This window comes from Triturus cristatus, chromosome 6, assembly GCF_964204655.1.
Source record: "Triturus cristatus chromosome 6, aTriCri1.1, whole genome shotgun sequence".
In the NCBI taxonomy this organism is placed as follows: Eukaryota; Metazoa; Chordata; class Amphibia; order Caudata; family Salamandridae; genus Triturus; species Triturus cristatus.
The window spans coordinates 955,121,329-955,138,915 of record NC_140589.1 but is presented as its reverse complement, the minus strand read 5'-3'; the positions used below and the strand labels follow the sequence as shown (position 1 = coordinate 955,138,915).

At 48.3% G+C, this 17,587-nt stretch overlaps 1 protein-coding gene across 1 annotated transcript in view; it reads right to left on the bottom strand.

Moving 5' to 3' along the window:
- Positions 1–17,587, bottom strand: part of IGF2R (insulin like growth factor 2 receptor) — a 1,674,612-nt gene that overhangs the window by 914,307 nt on the left and 742,718 nt on the right. The window contains exon 24 of the mRNA XM_085611652.1: positions 6,665–6,808. Within this exon, the coding sequence (XP_085467778.1) occupies positions 6,665–6,808 (144 nt within the window). The remainder of the gene's footprint in view (positions 1–6,664; positions 6,809–17,587) is intronic.

Below are 17,587 nucleotides of genomic sequence, written 5' to 3'. Positions count from 1 at the left end.
CATTGCCCGGATTTTTAATTTCCGGGACAGAGATGCTATCCTCCAGACCTCCAGACAACAGGGACCGGTCAAGCTTGACAACATGGAGGTGCATTTCTACCCAGACTTTACCCCGGCGGTCCAGAAGCAGCGGCAGAGCTTTCTTGGTGTTAAACGTCGCCTAAGGGACCTGAACCTCAAGTACTCAATGCTCTTTCCAGCTAAGCTGAGGGTGGAGGTGGATGGTCGCACGCACTTCTTCGACCGGCCCGAGGCGGCTGGGGACTGGCTGGACACTCTGCCTGGAGATCGGGGCCGGGGGGGCGGGGGGGGGCGCGGCTGGCGAGGAGGGCCCACCGGAGCAGAATTGAGGGGTGACTGCATAGGCCGTGCTCTGGACGTTGTTCCTTCACCATTTATTGATTGCGTATTTTCCCCTCCTATGGAGGTCGTGCGGGGTCTGTTGGGGGCTTCCCTCCTCCTCTGGGGGACTAGTTAGTATTTTAGCTATGGGGCGACAGGCACACTGCACTTTGGGGGGGCTGTCTGGGCTCATGCAGGGGTGCAGGGAGGGGGGAGTTTTGTTGGGACCGGGGGGTGGGGGGGGGTGTGTTGTTTGTTAGCACCGCAGGGCAAACCCGCTACTATGTTGTTGTTTTTAGGATGCTCGATGGGGGACGACCGATTGTTTCGACGTATGATGGGGGGTAGGGATTTGGCTGTGTTGTCATGGAATGTTAATGGCCTGGGGGATAGGATTAAGCGTGGTGTGGTCCTGCAGTACTTAAAACGTATTTCACCAGATGTTGTCTTCCTGCAGGAGACGCACCTTATAGGTAACTCCTTTCATGCAATGAACCGGCGGGGATATCGTTTGGCGGCCCATTCTGGCTTCACCTCGGGCTCGCGGGGGGTGGGTATTATGATCAAGAACTCGCTCCCGTTGGAGATTGATGAGGTGCGCCATGATGAGAGGGGACGTTACGCGGTTCTGGTGGGAAGAATGGAGGGTAGAGTGTTTGTCTTTATATCAGTGTACGTCCCGCCTGGGTTACAAGCCACCACATTTGCGGACCTGGGGCGCCTCCTTCTGGACCTTCCGAGTGGCCTGCTGGTGGTTGGAGGGGATTTTAATGCGGTAGCCTCTGGGTCTATGGATCGCCATCCCCCTAGGGACCTCCCCCGGGCACAGGCGTGGCTGCCCGGCCTTCTGGACACGTTGGGCCTGGTGGATTGCTGGCGATTAAAGCATCCTGCATTGCGACAGTACACCTTCCACTCGGGTGCCCATGGTAGCCTCTCGCGGCTTGATTACATCCTTGTCCCGGCGGCCCACGCAGGGAGGGTGGGGGAGGTGCGCCATCTGGCGCGGGGTATCTCAGACCACTCCCCATTGTTGTTGCATCTCGATGTCTTCCCGAGGGGGGATGGCAGGGTGGCCCCAATCAATGCATGGTATTTGCGCGACCCCACCATTCGTGCTGATTTGATCAAATCCCTACAGCGATATTTCGATGAGAATGTGGGGTCGGTCTCTTCGGCCATCTCCCTGTGGGAGGCTTGCAAGGTAGTCCTTAGAGGGGAGGCCCTCTCCTTTATCTCCCATGCCCGGCGGCGCGAGCGGGAGGAGGTGACCCGGGTAGAGGCCGAGATTGCAGAACTGGAGGGTGACCTGGGAAGCGGGGTAACAGACGACAAGTTGCATGTTCTACACCTAAAGCAGGCGGCCTATCGGGCCCTCGTCACGGAGGCGGCCAGGGGCCTCAGTAGAGAGCAGCAGGGGCGATTGTATGATGTGGGTGATAAGGCTGGCAAATTGATTGCGTGGTTGGATAAGAGGGAGAGAGCGAGCCGTGTGGTGCCTTTGATTGAGAGTGTTGATGGTGCGTGTGTCACTGAGCCGGAAGCCATTGTCTCCTGCTTCGCGGATTATTTCCGCGAAGTCTACTCCCCGGTTTCTCCCTGCTCGGAGGCAGACTCCCATGCCCTGCTTCGGGACATCGCACTGCCCTCCCTAACGGTGGAGGACAGGGATTCGCTGGACGCCCCTCCCACCTCGGACGAAATTGCCTTGGCTATTCGCTCGGTTGCATCCGGCAAGGCCATGGGCCCCAATGGTATTCCCATCGAGCTCTACAAGCTACGCCCGGATGTGTTGGCGCCCCACCTGCGCGCGATGTTCCTGGCGGCCCACTCGCGGGGTTCCCTCCCGCCGGACCAGCGTCTAGCCACAATTGTGGTGATCCACAAGGAGGGGAGGCCCCGTGAACGGGTCACATCCTATAGGCCGATTTCGCTTTTGAACGCGGAGCCCAAAATCCTTGCCAAGGTGTTGGCCAACAGGTTGGTTGGCGTGGTGGGCGATTTGGTCCACCAAGACCAATCTGGCTTTATACCGCACCGCAACACGGCGCTCAACCTGCGGCGCTTGCACGGGGTGCTCGCGCGTGTCCCATTTGTGCGGGAGCCGGCCATCTTGGCGTCCTTGGACGCCACCATGGCGTTTGATACGCTTGAATGGCCATACATCTGGGCGATGCTGGCAAAATTCGGGTTTTGCCCGGGTTTCATTAGCTGGGTCAAATTGCTATATTCGGGCCCATTGGCGCAGGTGGTAGTGAATGGGCGAGTCTCGGCCCCATTCGCGCTGGGGAGGGGTACGCGGCAGGGCTGCCCCCTGTCGCCTCTCCTGTTTGCCCTGGCCCTGGAGCCCCTGGCGGAGTGGCTGCGGTGGCACCCTTCTATCCGTGGTCTCCGCTGGACCCCCGAGCATGAGGACCGTGTGTCCCTCTATGCTGACGATATCCTTCTGTATCTCGCCTCCCCGCGTAAATCACTGATCGTCCTGGTTGATGTTTTGCGTTCATTCGGTCGCAACTCAGGCCTGGTCATCAACTGGGCGAAATCCTGTGTATATGTGCTTTCCGGGGAGGCTCCGGCCCTACCACGGGACTGTCCGATCCAGATTGCCTCCCAAGGTTTTCGGTACCTGGGTATCTATATCACTCTTGACCCGGAGGCCCGCTACGAGCGGAATTTGTTACCCCCCCTTCGGCGTTTGAGGGAGGACGTGGTGCGCTGGCGGCGTCTGCCGCTCTCGCCGCTCGGCCGAGCGGCCTTGTTTAAAATGATGTCCCTGCCACGCTTCCTCTACGCCCTCCAGAATACTATGGACTTGGTCCCGGCATGCTATTTCCGTGAGGTGGAGGGCCTCCAGCGGCGCCTGTTCTGGGACGGGAGGCCGCGCATTGCTCTGGCTAAATTGACGCTCCCGTGGTACGATGGGGGGGTCGCCCTCCCTGACATTAAACGGTATTACTGGGCCTCCCAACTAGCTGCAATTAATCATGGCCTTTACGGGCCCGCCTTGAACCCGGCATTCGAGATGGATAAGATGCTCCTGCCCGGTGGCGATTACAATCGAGCGCTCTACGCTGGCGCGCCCGACTCCCGTTTGACGGGACCGACGCGTGTCATGGTGCGTGTCTGGCACGCGGCTAATGCAGCTATGGGGTGGAAGGACCGTTTGACCCGGGCGTCACCGCTGTATGCGTCTGAGAGGTTGGGCTCCCTATGGACGTCGAAGGGCTTCGAGAAGGGGGACACGATCGGAATCAGCACGGTGGGAGATCTCTGGACGAGGGGGGGGGGATTCAAAACTTTTGAGACGCTGCAGGCGGAGTTCCAGCTGCAGGGCAGTGAGTACTTTCGGTACCTACAGGTCCGCCATGCGCTGGGCTCCGTCTTCCCGGATGTCGCATCCATTCCGGAGTCTTCCCCCCTGGAGGACAGAGTCCTAGATGGCCATGTCCCGGACAGCACGATCTCCCTCATATACAAAAAACTGATCAACGATAGATCGGGCCTGCTGACCAGTCTCCGCGAGGCTTGGGTTGCCGACGGGCTGGAGCTGGACGATGAGGATTGGATTTCCGCGGTGGCCTCTCCGAAAGAGGTGGCCATCCCGGCTCGCCTTCGTTTCGTCCAGCTCAAGATCCTTCACCGGGTTTACGTGACGGGGCCAAGGCTTCTGCGTATGGGTTTTGCTGGTGACGGAATGTGTAAGCGTGGCTGTGGTGCGTTGGCGACTTTCATGCATATACTGTGGGAGTGCCCGAGGGTGGAGCGATTCTGGCGTGGTGTGCATGAGGTCCTGCGTGTGGTGACGCGTGTTGCGCTGCTGCCTGAAGCGAGGAGATGCTTGCTGAATGTATGGGAACCGAATGACTATTCGGTCCCGCAGACGCGGTGGGTGACTCTGGGATACATGATAGCCAAGCGCGACATTGCTCAATTGTGGGGATCCCAGAGGCCCCCTGCGGTGTTGGCCTGGAAAGAGCATATGGATTGGTGTATGTTTCGTGAAAAGGTGGTGTATGTGGCGAGAGGTAAGCCTGGGGCGTGGGTGAAAATCTGGGGCCCCTGGAACGCCTACCGCGGGGGTATTTGTGAGCCACCACTGCTACAGGCGGCCTCGCCTGCTCCGTCTCCCTAGACGGCCCCCCTCCCTCAGCCGCGGGCGCGCGGTCCCCCAGTCCCTGATCTATTCCCATTCCCCTCTCCAGAGTTCTGCTGCTGGTTTGGATCCCCCACTTACGGAGCACGTGCTGTTATTTTGGATCGCGGGTTGCCTTGCGGGTGTGGTTTTTTGGTGTTGTTTTGTTTCAAGAAAAGGGAACCGTACTGTGGGCTTGGAGCTGTGTGGCCTGCACCATTGATTACTCCTGTTTCACTGCTCTACACTGCCTAGAGACTTTTACTGAATGTGTGCAATATGTTTTTTGTCATTCTAGCGGCCGGCCGGATGGTTGTAGGCCCATACCTGTAACTTTTACGAACTGCAATAAACGGTTTCAAAAAAAAAAAAAAAAAAAAAAAAAAAGATTTCATTCGTCACGGAAGAAGAAAGAAGAACAAATGATGCTATATGAACAGATCAATGGATTAATGAAGATTGATATCTCTTGACGGGCAAGTAGGGGACAAGGAGGGAATGTGGCAGGAGGGGCACCCAACTAGTGTCGAACCACCCCATTCAGCTCTCACTATAGGCAAGCATTTTCCATTAAGAGCACCAGTTCATCTCTCACTGTACAAGAGAATATTTTCAATTGAGAGTCACATATGGATTAATTTGTCTATCTTTAGGACTCTTCTTTTACCTCCGTGGAGCATCACCACCCCGCGTGTGGAAATATGGATTTTTCTGGTCAGTTATGTCCCCTATCTTGGACCCCAACGGTTCTATGTGCATGTCACAAGTACATGTATGTTCCCTCTAGTTCCAGTTATGAAGACGCAAATACATGTGCGTCCACCGTCAACATGTCCTCTGTCAGATCCGCCATGAATAGGCCAGATATTCCATTCCTAAGTATGAAAGGCCACCGGCTTTATATGGTTCACTTATGCCATTTTACAGTCCAGGCAAGTAGGCCCTGATTCTGTCATCAAACTCTTCTTGCCTTCTGCCTCTGAAAGCTCCAGTCTGAGCCTGCATCTGTGACCATGAACTTTGTCTCATTCTCTGCGCGGCTCACGAAGCCTGACATCAGCCTATTCTCTGCCAAGAACTGTATTTCACCTTCGAATTATCTGCTTCCCCCTCAGCCGATGCATTCCTGCCTAGTAGTTTAAGTAAACATTCTTCCAGTTACCAAGCAAAAGGCCCGGCTTCTCTGTCCTCATGCAAGTAACTCATAGCCCTGCTTATCATGGAATATTTCTACCCCCTCGCATTTAGTGTAGACACTTAGACGCTTGTACACGCACGCACAGTCAGTATAGAATAGATTCTGTCCGAGAGTCCTTCTTTCATGGATAACATAGTTCTTTAAACATAGGATGTTAGATATGATTTGGGATTAGGTTGACTTGACCCCCCAGACTTCTTGTCTCCACATGTAGAGCTAAATGTCAAGTCCCCTTCACCCCCTAGTTACACGTCCATTACACGTCATGTTGCTGCGCGCGCATCCATGCCAAGTATTATCTTATAGATCCACCTATATGTGACATCATAACCAATTATGTTCCTTTTTACTCCTTATTACACCCATTTTCGGTTACGCAGATAAATCGTCATTTTCCTTATCAATTGTTACGCCTATTGCATTCGCTTCATTGTAATGTATGATCTATAAAAGTCATTTCATGTCAATAATGTAGGTACTTCACTTCCTGAACCCCCGTGGTGATGGAACTTGGAGCAACCGATTATAATCGATTATTGGAATAAAGCCCATTCCGAACCTCTAATACCACGGATTCTGCCTCTCATTTTACTGAGCTATTTTATTATGTTTCTGTATCAAATTAAGTCCAGGTAAAGGAATTTTATTTACCACACGCGGCCTGGAGCACAACAGTGGCAATAGCAGCTTTCCCATTCTGGTGAACAGTTGGAATTTCTTTCCACACAGCAACCAAGAGTAGTACTTCTGGCACACTGGGAACCCAGGATAATATCTATCTACTTATATCTACTAATATCAGTACAATTACAGGCAGGTGAGAAAACGCCCCTTAATTCAGACAAGAAAGGAGCTTGTAATAAATCTGTCCAGAGCATGCTTTGCTTATAAAGGCGGTCTGGTGACATTCAATTCATTTAGGACTGATGGCTAAGTATTCCGGGAAGTTCATGATAGCAGTGAAAGCATGAACCAAGATTGTAAAATCTTACCATGACATCCTTCTACGGAGCGCACAGGTTTGCACACATTCAGATAAAATGTTCTATTTTTAGCATTCTTTGACATGTCCACAGCGACCCATGAGTCCCTGTCCTTGCTCAGGCCACTAAGGTCGTACTCGTTACCAGCAGAATCTGGGGAAGAAAAAAAATAAAAAATGATCAGCAGATTCCACAATTGAATACAACTAAAAACAAGCACTGGTAATGCCAATAGGTCAAGCATTTGCGAGAGTTAGCGCTATTGGCGTTGTAGATGACGGTGACTTTTATCCATGTGTGGGTTGGATAGGAATTGTTAGTTGTGGAATTGTGTGGAGTGGATGTGTGTAGTTGAACTATGTAGCATGGTGTGCCATGGAATTATGTGGATAGTACTAATGTGGTTTTGAGTGCACTGGAATTATGGGGAGTGGGATTGGGGTCGTGGAGTGTAATTATGTGGAACTGTATTTTGTGTTGTGTAGTGGTATGTTGTGGAGTTTAATTATGTCGAGTGCTGTTGAATTTTGTGGCATGATGTGGTATTCTGTGGTGTGGATTGGATGTATGTGGTGTGTTGTGTAAATGTATTGAGGTAATTATGTGGTTTGTTGCTTAATTATGTGGGGTGGAATGGAAATGTGTGGAGTGGAATTGTGTTGCATGGAACTGTGGGGCATTGAGTGAAATTATGCTGATTGGAATTATGTGGATTATTGCTATGTGGCAGCCGCCTGTATCCTAGAGTGGAGTGGGAGGAGCAGAGTGTCGTAGACTGGATTTGTTGGAGTAAGGTGTCGGCGTGGAGTAGGAGGAGTCGAGTGTCGTAGAGTGGTGTTGTGAGTTAGAATTGGGTGGAGTGGATTGAGGTAGAGGGGTGTATTGGATTGGGGTAGAGTGGGTGGACTGGATGAGGTGTATTGGATTGGAGAGGGGTGGACTGAAATGAGGTGAGGTCAATTAGATCGGAATTTATTGGAGTGAGGTGGATTGGAGTGGGGCAGATTGTTTTAGAGTGGGGAAGATTGGAGTGAGGCGGACTGAAGTAGGAACCATTGTTTTGGATTGGAGTGGAGCACTCCGAGTCTTTCCTGAACACTGGTGTTTGCGGCACTGTCTAATTAGCACACAGCATCTTGCTTGAGTGCCATCTAGAGAGCGTGCTAATTTGAAACCCATCAGCATTCGACAGGTTAAGGTTTTTGCGTCAGTCATGCACGTATCTATATCCCGATGAGGAGGAAAGATAACTGATATTTACCATACATATGTAAACACTTAGAGGCTGTGAAAGTATTAATGATCACATAGATTAAACTGAGCTAAAGCCAAGACTCTGAAAGTCAACGTCTGTGTGTGTAAGCTCTCGTGCAGATGTAGAAAAACACATTGCAATAAGCAAAAAAACACAATCTGCCCTGTTATTGCAGTGTTTGTTATGAGTTCTGTTATATCAAATATGCACGCTGTAAAAGTCTAGATTAATTTCACAGAGATGTTCCCAAATGGCAATGTAATTTTATTATAATCACTTATAACTAATATCACAATGGGGTTTTGGGCATATATGTTAAAGGCAAAAAGCTGCCAATGTTGTACACATCATCTCTACATCAAATGTTATATTCTAGCATTGCTTTTTAAATTCGGCCCTACTCATAACTTAATCTTACTTAACCCAAGATTTTACACCAAGAAACCGAAAAAGCCCGCATAGATTTATTAAGATTCATGGTGCAATATGAAATAAGCACGTAAATGCGGAAATCGACAGTCAATATGTGCACTGTTCATCAAGCAAGGCTAGCCCTGCTTACGACTACACATATTACATCACAATTATAAGGTTAAAGGATGTCACTGGTGACTTCACTCATGACATCTCAGTCATTACCTCCGGCCGTACCATGCATCCAATACATATCAGGACTTTTACTTGAGTTTAAATTTTAGATTCAAAAGCTTCAAATCTAACAAAACAGTGATCAAGATTGCCTCACTGTCTTGAGTACAAAATGTTAGCACTCTAATTGTTCAGTGGAACTCTGTTGTGATGCTGCATGCCGAAATGGTCTACAGAAATGGATGAAGAAGATATTTAAGCACTCACAGAAAACGTGTCCTAGTTTTAGCTTTCTAGAGCAATGACTAATTTCTATAACAAAAAGAAACCCCTCATTTTGTTCATTTACTGCACTATTTTCTGTGGTAAACACTTCCAGTTTTATAGCTTTGATCCCACCAAGTTGGCACTCGTGTGTGCTATACTTTTGTCATAAATACAGAAATATCAGTGGCAGTGGCAGCTGGCAGGGAATGAGGGGGATAGGGCGGGGGAGAGCAGGGATGGCGGGGATGGGAGGACAAACTTTAAAAAATAAAACAAATACCAGTTACCTCATCTGCCGGTCCTGTCTCTCCTCCACTTCTCCGGCGACGCCGGGGAATCCCGGAACCAGGCAGCACCCAGTCTCCCCATAGCCAGTCACAACACAGCAATGCAGCATTGTGATTGGTCTGAGTGCCATGGAGCGGCAATCAGATGGGAACTGAGGGCTTGGGCATGTTCCCCACCAGGCTGTGTAATGTAGCCTGGCACAGCCTGTTGGGGAATATGAAAGTGTGCATGACTTTTTGGCTGGCTGGAAACAGCTGGACAAGCAGTCATGTGCACTTAGTGTGTGCAAACCACTCTTCTCCTTGTCCCACCAGCCCTGTCCCTCCCTAACCAAGCCCTGAACCTGTGAAAAATAAAATGATAATAACTATGTTATTGTCATTTAATTTTTTTCTACTCAAACAGTAGTGGGCCGACGTTCCTCTGCCTTAGCAGAGGAGCCGCCCCTGGTTAGTGGTCTAGTTGTTCACTAGACCTGTGGTGAAGCTGGAGTAGAACAAATGTGAATCAACTCACAGGCTGCTGCTGGAAGTACATTTCTCACTCAGCATACCGGGAGATTTATTCACATGGCTAGGAAGATAGTGTGAACTTCAGGAAAAAGTATTCTTATTTTAGCTACTGAAGCACCTTCCATACCTCAATGAAATGGGAGAAAACTGTTTTATGTCAACATGGTTGATCAAATCCCACCAGAGGGTCAGCATTTTTCACCGGGTAAAATCATCTTAGAGCTCACTAAAATCAGAAAAGCCCACTAGAGCCAGGGATATAAAAATAAATTAATTGGTTGCTTCCAGAGGACATATTTTTTTATGTGTATTCTGCCCGTTTATATGGCCTTTCTGCCCCCATTTGGGTAGTGATATAGCGTGTTATAATGTGAATTGTTTTTATTTCTTATGAATCGTAATTGTAATGCTTTATGTCTCCCTTTTTGTTCTAGTTCAAGGCTTTTGCTCTTTAGACTGTTGCAGGTTGCGGTTTCATTACTGGTGGTTCTGCTGTTTGAGTAGTTGCATGTGTTTGGTAAGAGACTTTTTTTGTACAATGTAATGAGTTTCATTTTTAGGGCTCGTGCCCTGCGTTGCAGAGCGCAGCACTGCTCGCACAGGCGAGAGCCCTTTTGTCCGGGGTTTGAAAACGGACCCTGGAATCGCACATGCGTGTGCTTTTCCTTTTGGGTTCCGCTATTGGGCTTTGATTACGTGTTTATATATATATATTTTTTTATATATATTTTTTTACAGAGCACGCAATAGGCCAAAGGGGGGCGCATTGCTCCGCCCATGGCCTATTGGGGTCTTGTTACGCGCATCAAAGCCCATGTGGTTTCAATTATCGTGCTCAGACACGGGCGCGATAATTGAAAACATATGGCTCACTGTGGCGCGCGCGCACCACTAGGGGCGTGTTTCTTTTCTTTAAATAGCGATCGCTTTCGCGATTGCTTTCAGTGCTGCTTGTTTTCCTTTGTCCCTACCCTTCTTCTTAGCAAGGTCCTGTTCCCCCAGACATTACTGTTGATTCCTTGTTGCTGCTCGCAGTGCACTGTATTCCCCTCCGTGCACTGCTTGCAGGCAGTATGTCTGAGAATGGCTTTAAAACCAAACCGAAGTGGCCACCTACGAGTGGAAGCATGGGCATACACGAGTGGCCATTTACAAAGCATTTCTAGGAAACTTTCTTTGAAAACGATTCAAGGAGGACAGCCCTTGTTCAGTGAGCAGGCGCCTTTCTTCCCCTAGCAGCCACTTGGCAGATATTTCTATAAAACTCTATTATAAAAATAGTTTCTGGTGGTTGTCGGTACTGTCAGCTTTATGTGAATGTTCTAATTGCAAAGAACATTGGCAAAGTCAAAACGTCTGCTGCCAACTTCAGACATATTGGCTCTGCCATTGTATGTTTTTATTTTTGTGTGTGGCATTTGTTCTGAACTGTGCATGGTTCTTTTGCATTGTTAAATATTACGAATAGACTAAAGTGCAGCGAAGTAAACATGTAAAAGATAAAATCGCACTCAAACATTTTATGTAAACATAGACTATCTGGTTATCATTGTTGCGGTGTATGGTTTGTCAGTGTGAACTTAACATCTTGGGCCAAATGTGCACACCGGATTTCACAGAGAAAAAGTATTTCAAATTTGCGGATTGCTAATAGCGCATTACAGCGTACAAACACAAGCATTGGCAAAGCCAATAGGTGTTCGCTCTTTGGCTTTGCCATTGCAAACCTATTGGCTATGGCAATGCTTTTCATGATGCCCTTCACCATTGATAAATAAATAAAAAGATTATTGGCAACGCTGACCAGCATTCAGCATTGGCCAAATGATGTATATGTGGTGATATATGTGCGTACATGCATCATGATGTTACAGTAACTCACACCATTAGCAAAATAACAAATTGTTTTTGCCAATCTAAACAGCATCAGTAAAAAAAAAAATAATATGTTTAAAAAAGCTGGATGATGTATACCTAGCATACTTGGTGATGCATGTGCGCATATGCGTCATCACACTACAGTGGTCCCAACGTGATGGCCACGCATGGATGTGCTTATGTCAAGGTGATCTGCCCATTTTTGCTTTAATTTTAAACTACTGCTCCAAGGTAGGAGTCGATAAATTACAAAAAATGTAAAACTGCTCTTAAGCGTATTTTCTTTTTATAAAACAGCAACCCAGCAGCAAAATGAAGCGGCCAGGCCCTCAAAAAGAACAAGCATTTGCAATGCAATAGGTCTCGCATTTACGCGATTTTAAGCTATTGGCATTGTAAATGACACTGCCTATTTATGTTTTTTAAAGCATAAATAAAAGGCATTGTCATTTACAATGCCAATAGTTTAATCTCGCGTAAATGCGAGACCTATTGCATTGCAAATGCTTGTTCTGCATGAATGTGTTTTTTGCAAATTGTGTAATAATACCAGTATGTTTGGTTTCTGTTTTTTGAGTGTCTAAAACGTTTTGCATTTGTGCTTGATGTGTATTTTGTTGTCTTTTGACTAATGCTTTTTTTTTCTAGTGGGATATCGTTGATTTTTGCTGTCTTTGCAGAGTAGGTGCTGGTGAGTGTAGCTGTCCCTTGTAAGTGAATCGTATAGTTTTTGAGTATATAGATCTTTGTGATAAAGGCACACATTTTTTTACTTATTTTGCACAGTGTTGGTTGTTGACTTGTTTGTGCAGTCTCCTTTCTTAGTAAGGATAATGGCTAGCCGCAGGATTACTGCTTAGCAAGTTGTTGGTATGCTTTTTGAGTCTTCCTCTGACCATGGTCCAGAGACTGACTGATTCTGAGGCAGAGGTGGGAGGGGAAGATTCAGGCAGTGAGTTTTCTCTCCACATGGCATCATCCGATGATGAAGCTACTCTCAGTGCGGATGAAGCTACTCTTCGTGACGATGAAGTGCCTGTGTTAGAGGGGGACATTGATGTGCCGATCATGCGGCAAGAGGCATTTGGGCTGCAGCCTGGGGCTGCAAGATTTCCAGTTGGTATAGTGAGGCAAGAGGCATCTCGGCTGTAGCCTGGGGCTGCAAGGCTTCCCATTGGTATAGCGCGGCAAGAGGCATCTGGGCTGCAGCCTGGGGCTGCAAGGCTTCCCGTTTAAAGTGCTGACCTCTGGGTTGCCCCAGGCATTGTGCAGCCGGCATTGCCAGACTTTACTGGTGTTCCAGGGTGTAGAGTGAATACTGAAAACTTTTTGCCAATACATTTTTTTCAGTTGTTTACGGATGATGTGTTTTTGGCAGAGATTGTTGAGCAGACTAATTTGTATGCCGAACAGTTTTTGAGGGACAACAGTGCCAGCATTAAGCCCCACTCTAGAGCTATCCAGTAGATTCCCACAAATCTGGAAGAGATGAAGAAGTTCTTGGGTTTAACTTTTTTGATGGGCTTGCTAAGGAAGCCATCAATGTCTTCATATTGGTCTACTAGTCCCTTGATGGCAACTGCTATATTTGCGGCAGTCATGAGTTGTGATAGGTATTTGCTTCTGCTTCGGATGATGCATTTTGTCGATAATGGTTTAGCTTTGCCACAAGATCACCCTGATTGTGATCGTCTTTTTAAGATTCGGCCTGTCATTGATCACTTTGTTGATCGATTTTCTGAGATCTATTCTCCAGGGAAAGAAATTGCAGTCGATGAGTGTTTGGTGTTGTTCAAGGGCCGCTTGGTTTTTATGCAATACATTCCTAGTAAGAGGGCACACAATGGAATTAAGCTGTAAATGCTGTGTGACAGTAGGACTGGATATGTCTCTAATTTCAGGGTGTACACCGGTAAGGAATCTAGGATTAACCCCCCTGGTTGTCCATCCACTTTTGGAGTGACTGAGAAAATTGTGTGGGAACTTGGTAGAGGATTTTTTAGCAAAGGCCACCATTTATATGTGGATAACTTCTACACTGGTGTGCGGTTGTTCAGGGAATTGGCCAAAGTGGACACTGTTGCTTGTGGCACAATCCGCTCTAACCGTAAAGGTTTCCCAAAAGAACTTGTTTGTAAAAAGCTTGTGCGTGGACAGTGCAGTGCGTTGCGAGGAGCTTCTAGCTGTGAAGTTTTCAAACAGGAGAGATGTCTACATGCTGACTACCATCCATGATGAAAGCACTGCACCTGTGACTATTTGGGGTCAGGTTGCTGAAGCGCGCAAACCTGTGTGCATTTTAGACTATAAAAGGCACATGGGTGGTGTTGACAGAGTAGATCAGAGGTTGGAACCTTACGCTGCTCTTCGTAAGGCTTACATTTTGTACAAGAAGTTGGCTATCCATCTTTTCCACTTGGCAACCTTTAATGCTTTTGTTGTGTTTCAGGATTCTTGTTCTGAGTCAAAGATGACTTTTGCTAAGTTTTAGAAGTCTGTAATAGGCAGCCTTGTTTTAGTGGAACAGGCAAGTGTTCCTAGAGTTGGAGTGGTGGAGGATGTTGCTAGATTGAAAGATCGCCACTTTCCTGATCATATTCCTCCCACACCCTCAAAAGACTTTCCCAGTAGGAGATGTAGAGTCTGTTGGCGAAGAGGTATGCGGAAGGAGACTCGTATGTACTGCCCAGAGTGTCCTTCTAACCCTGGGCTGTGTGTGCCTGCTTGTTTTAGAATGTAACACACGCAAAATAATTTTTGGGAGCATCCATGAGTGGTAAAGTGAACTGCCTGGCCTTTATTGTTTAATATTTTTTGTTCAGTTTCAAGGTTGGAATTTGTGTAGTCTATTTAGTTTCAGTTTTTGTGTTAGTAGATTTGTATCTATTTGCAATTTGTTTGCGTTTTCTCATTCATATAAAAAAAAATCCTAAATGCGATAGTGGTGTGCGTGGAGTGGCGCTTGTCTGGCGGTGTGTTTGTACTGGCGCTTGGCTGGCAGTGTGTTTGTACTGGCGCTTGGCTGGCAGTGTGCGTGGACTGGCGCTTGGCTGGCAGTGTGCGTGGACTGGCGCTTGGCTGGCGGTGTGGTGTGCGTGGACTGGCGCTTGGCTGGCGGTGTGCGTGGACTGGCGCTTGGCTGGCAGTGTGTTTGTGCTGGCGCTTGGCTGGCAGTTTGTTTCGACTGGTGCTTGGCTGGCAGTTTGTTTCGACTGGCGCTTGCCTGGCGATGTGTGTGGACTTGCGCTTGGCTGGCGGTGTGGTGTGCGTGGACTGGCGCTTGGCTGGCGGTATGTGTGGACTGGCGTATGGCTGACGGTGTGGTGTGCATGGACTGGCGCTTGGATGGTGGTGTGCGTGGACTGGCACATGGCTGGCGGTGTGCGTGGACTGGTACATGACTGGCGGTGTGCGTGGACTGGCGTATGGCTGACTGTGTGGTGTGCGTGGACTGGCGCTTGGATGGCGGTGTGCGTGGACTGGCGCTTGGCTGGCGGTGTGTTTGTACTGGCACTTGGCTGGCGGTGTGCGTGGACTGGCGCTTAGCTGGCGGTGTGCATAGACTGGCGCTTGGCTGGCGGTGTGGTGTGCGTGGACTGGCTCTTGGCTGGCGTTGTGCATGGACTGGCGCTTGGCTGGCGGTGTGGTATGCGTGGACTGGCGCTTGGCTGGCGGTGTGTGAGTAGTGACTAGCTGCTGGTCACTACACACACTGCTAGCCAAACGCCACTCAACGCAATCCGTGAGCTCGTGTGGTTGCTGTGTCAAGAATGTGGGCGTGTGAAAGTGATGGGCCCTTGAATGGCGCTGTCTGCTGGTGTGATTGTTGTAATGTGCTGGGCCCGCAGCTGGCGTGAATGGTTTTGTATGTGTTACACGTATGAAAGGAGAATGAATGGCCTGTAAAGAGGTTGGTGCCTTGTCGTGGCTTTACAGCTCACAAGCTGTGAGTCAATGGTTCAGTTTCTCGTTCTTTCAATTAACAGTTCATTTCATTTTTGGGAAATCTCTGGTAATACAACTGTATACACTGAACCGTCACTCACCCTCGTGCCAAATCCAACCAGTATTTATGTGTGCTTGAGGAATTGGTGGTTGTGCATAAAAATGTGTCTTTTCTGTTTTTGTCAAGCAGGGTGTACCTTGTCCTTTTTTGTGAATGTTGTAATGTGTTGGTTTTGTGACTGGTGGTGTAAATGGTTTAGCGTGTATCATGTATGAAAGGTGTGTGAATAGCCTGTAAAGCGGTTGGTGCCTTGAAGTGGCTTTACAGCTCACGAGCTGGTTCAGTTTTTTGTTCATTCAATTATTGACAGTGCATTTCATTTTTGTGAAATCTCTTGTTAAAACAATTTTATATACTGAACCATCACTCGCCCTCATGCCAAATCCAACCAGTATGTGTGTGTGCTTGAGGAATAGATGGCTGTGCAATAATCTTTGTCTGTTTTGTCTCTCTGTCAAGCTGTACATTTCATTTAAGAATAACCTAACAACTGTAGTTTTTGTCGTAAACTAAACACCCATGGGAGAGCATGGTGATGTCTCTCTTGTGGATCCCAACAGGTTATCGTACCCACAATGTCTTACAAACCTCAAAATTGTGACTGACATTTTCCTTGCAAGTAACAACAAATTTCCAACCCCCCAGCATTTCTCCAAGTATCCCAATAGAAATGGTACCTCACTTGTATGGGTGGGCCAAGTATCCACGGCAGGGAAGGGCCCAAGACCTATTGATGTGACATCAAAATGACCCATCACAAACATACCTGGTTTTGCAAGGGGGGTCCCCATGAGGTTTTGGTCAGGGGCTCGGCGGCCATCTAGGGAAACCTACCTAACCCACTCATTTCTGGAAACTAGACACCCGGGGGAGTCCAGCGAGGTATGGCTTGCGTGGGTCCCCCATCATTCTCCTACCCAGAATCCCCTGCAAACCACAAATTTTGCTGAAAACTCCACTTTTTTCTCACATTTCAGTGTGGGAAAGTTCTGGAATCTGCATGGATCCACAAATTTCCTCCCACCCAGCGTTCCCCCAGGTCTCCCGATAAAAATTGTACCTCACTTGCGTTGGTAGGCATAGTGGCTGCAACAGGAAATGACCCAAATCGTACTGTGGAGACTTCAAAATTACCTATAGCAATCACTGCACTGCAGCCACTATGCCTACCCACGCACGTGAGTGAGGTACCATTTTTATCGGGAGACCTGGGGGAACGCTGGGTGGGAGGAAATTTGTGGATCCACGAAGATTCCAGAACTTTCCACCACAGAAATGAGGAAAAAGTTAATTTTTTGGTGAAATTTGAGGTTTGCAGGGGATTCTTGGTAGGAGAATGATGGGGGAGCCACGCAAGCCATACCTCGCTGGACTCTCCCGTGTGTCTCGTTTCCAGAAATGTGTAGGTTAGGTAGGTTTCCCTAGATGGCTGCCGAGCCCGGGGCCAAAAACTCATGGGACCTCCTATGCAAAACCAGGTTGGTTTGTGAGAGGTAATTTTGATGTCGCCTCAATGGATTTTGGGCCCTTGCCTGTCACGGGTCCTTGACCCACCCATGCAAGTGAGGTACCATTTTCATCGGGAGACCTGGGGGAACGCTGGGTAGGAGGAAATTTGTGGATCCACCCAGATTCCAGAACTTTCCACCACAGAAATGTGGGCAAAATGTGTTTCTTTGGACAATTTTTTAGGTTTGCAAGGGATTCTGGGTAACAGAACCTGGTGGGAGGCAGTCAAGTCACCCCATCCTGGATTCCCCTGGGTGTCTAGTTGTAAAAAATGTATAGGTTTACTAGGTTTCCCTAGGTGCCAGCAGAGCTAGGGTTCAAAAACTACAGCGAGGCACTTTGTCAAAAAAAGGGTCATTTTTCACTGTGAAATTGAGGTGTGTCCACGTTGCGTTTTGCGCCGTTTCCAGTCGCGGGCACTTGGCCGACCCACACAAGTGAGGTACCATTTTTCTTCAAAGACTTTGGGGAACGCGGGGTGGGTGGAAATTTGTGGATCCACGCAGATTCCAGAACTTTCCACCACAGAAATGTGGGGAAAATATGTTCTTTTTGACAATTTTTTAGGTTTGCAAGGGATTCTGGGTAACAGAACCTGGTGGGAGGCAGTCAAGTCACCCCATCATGGA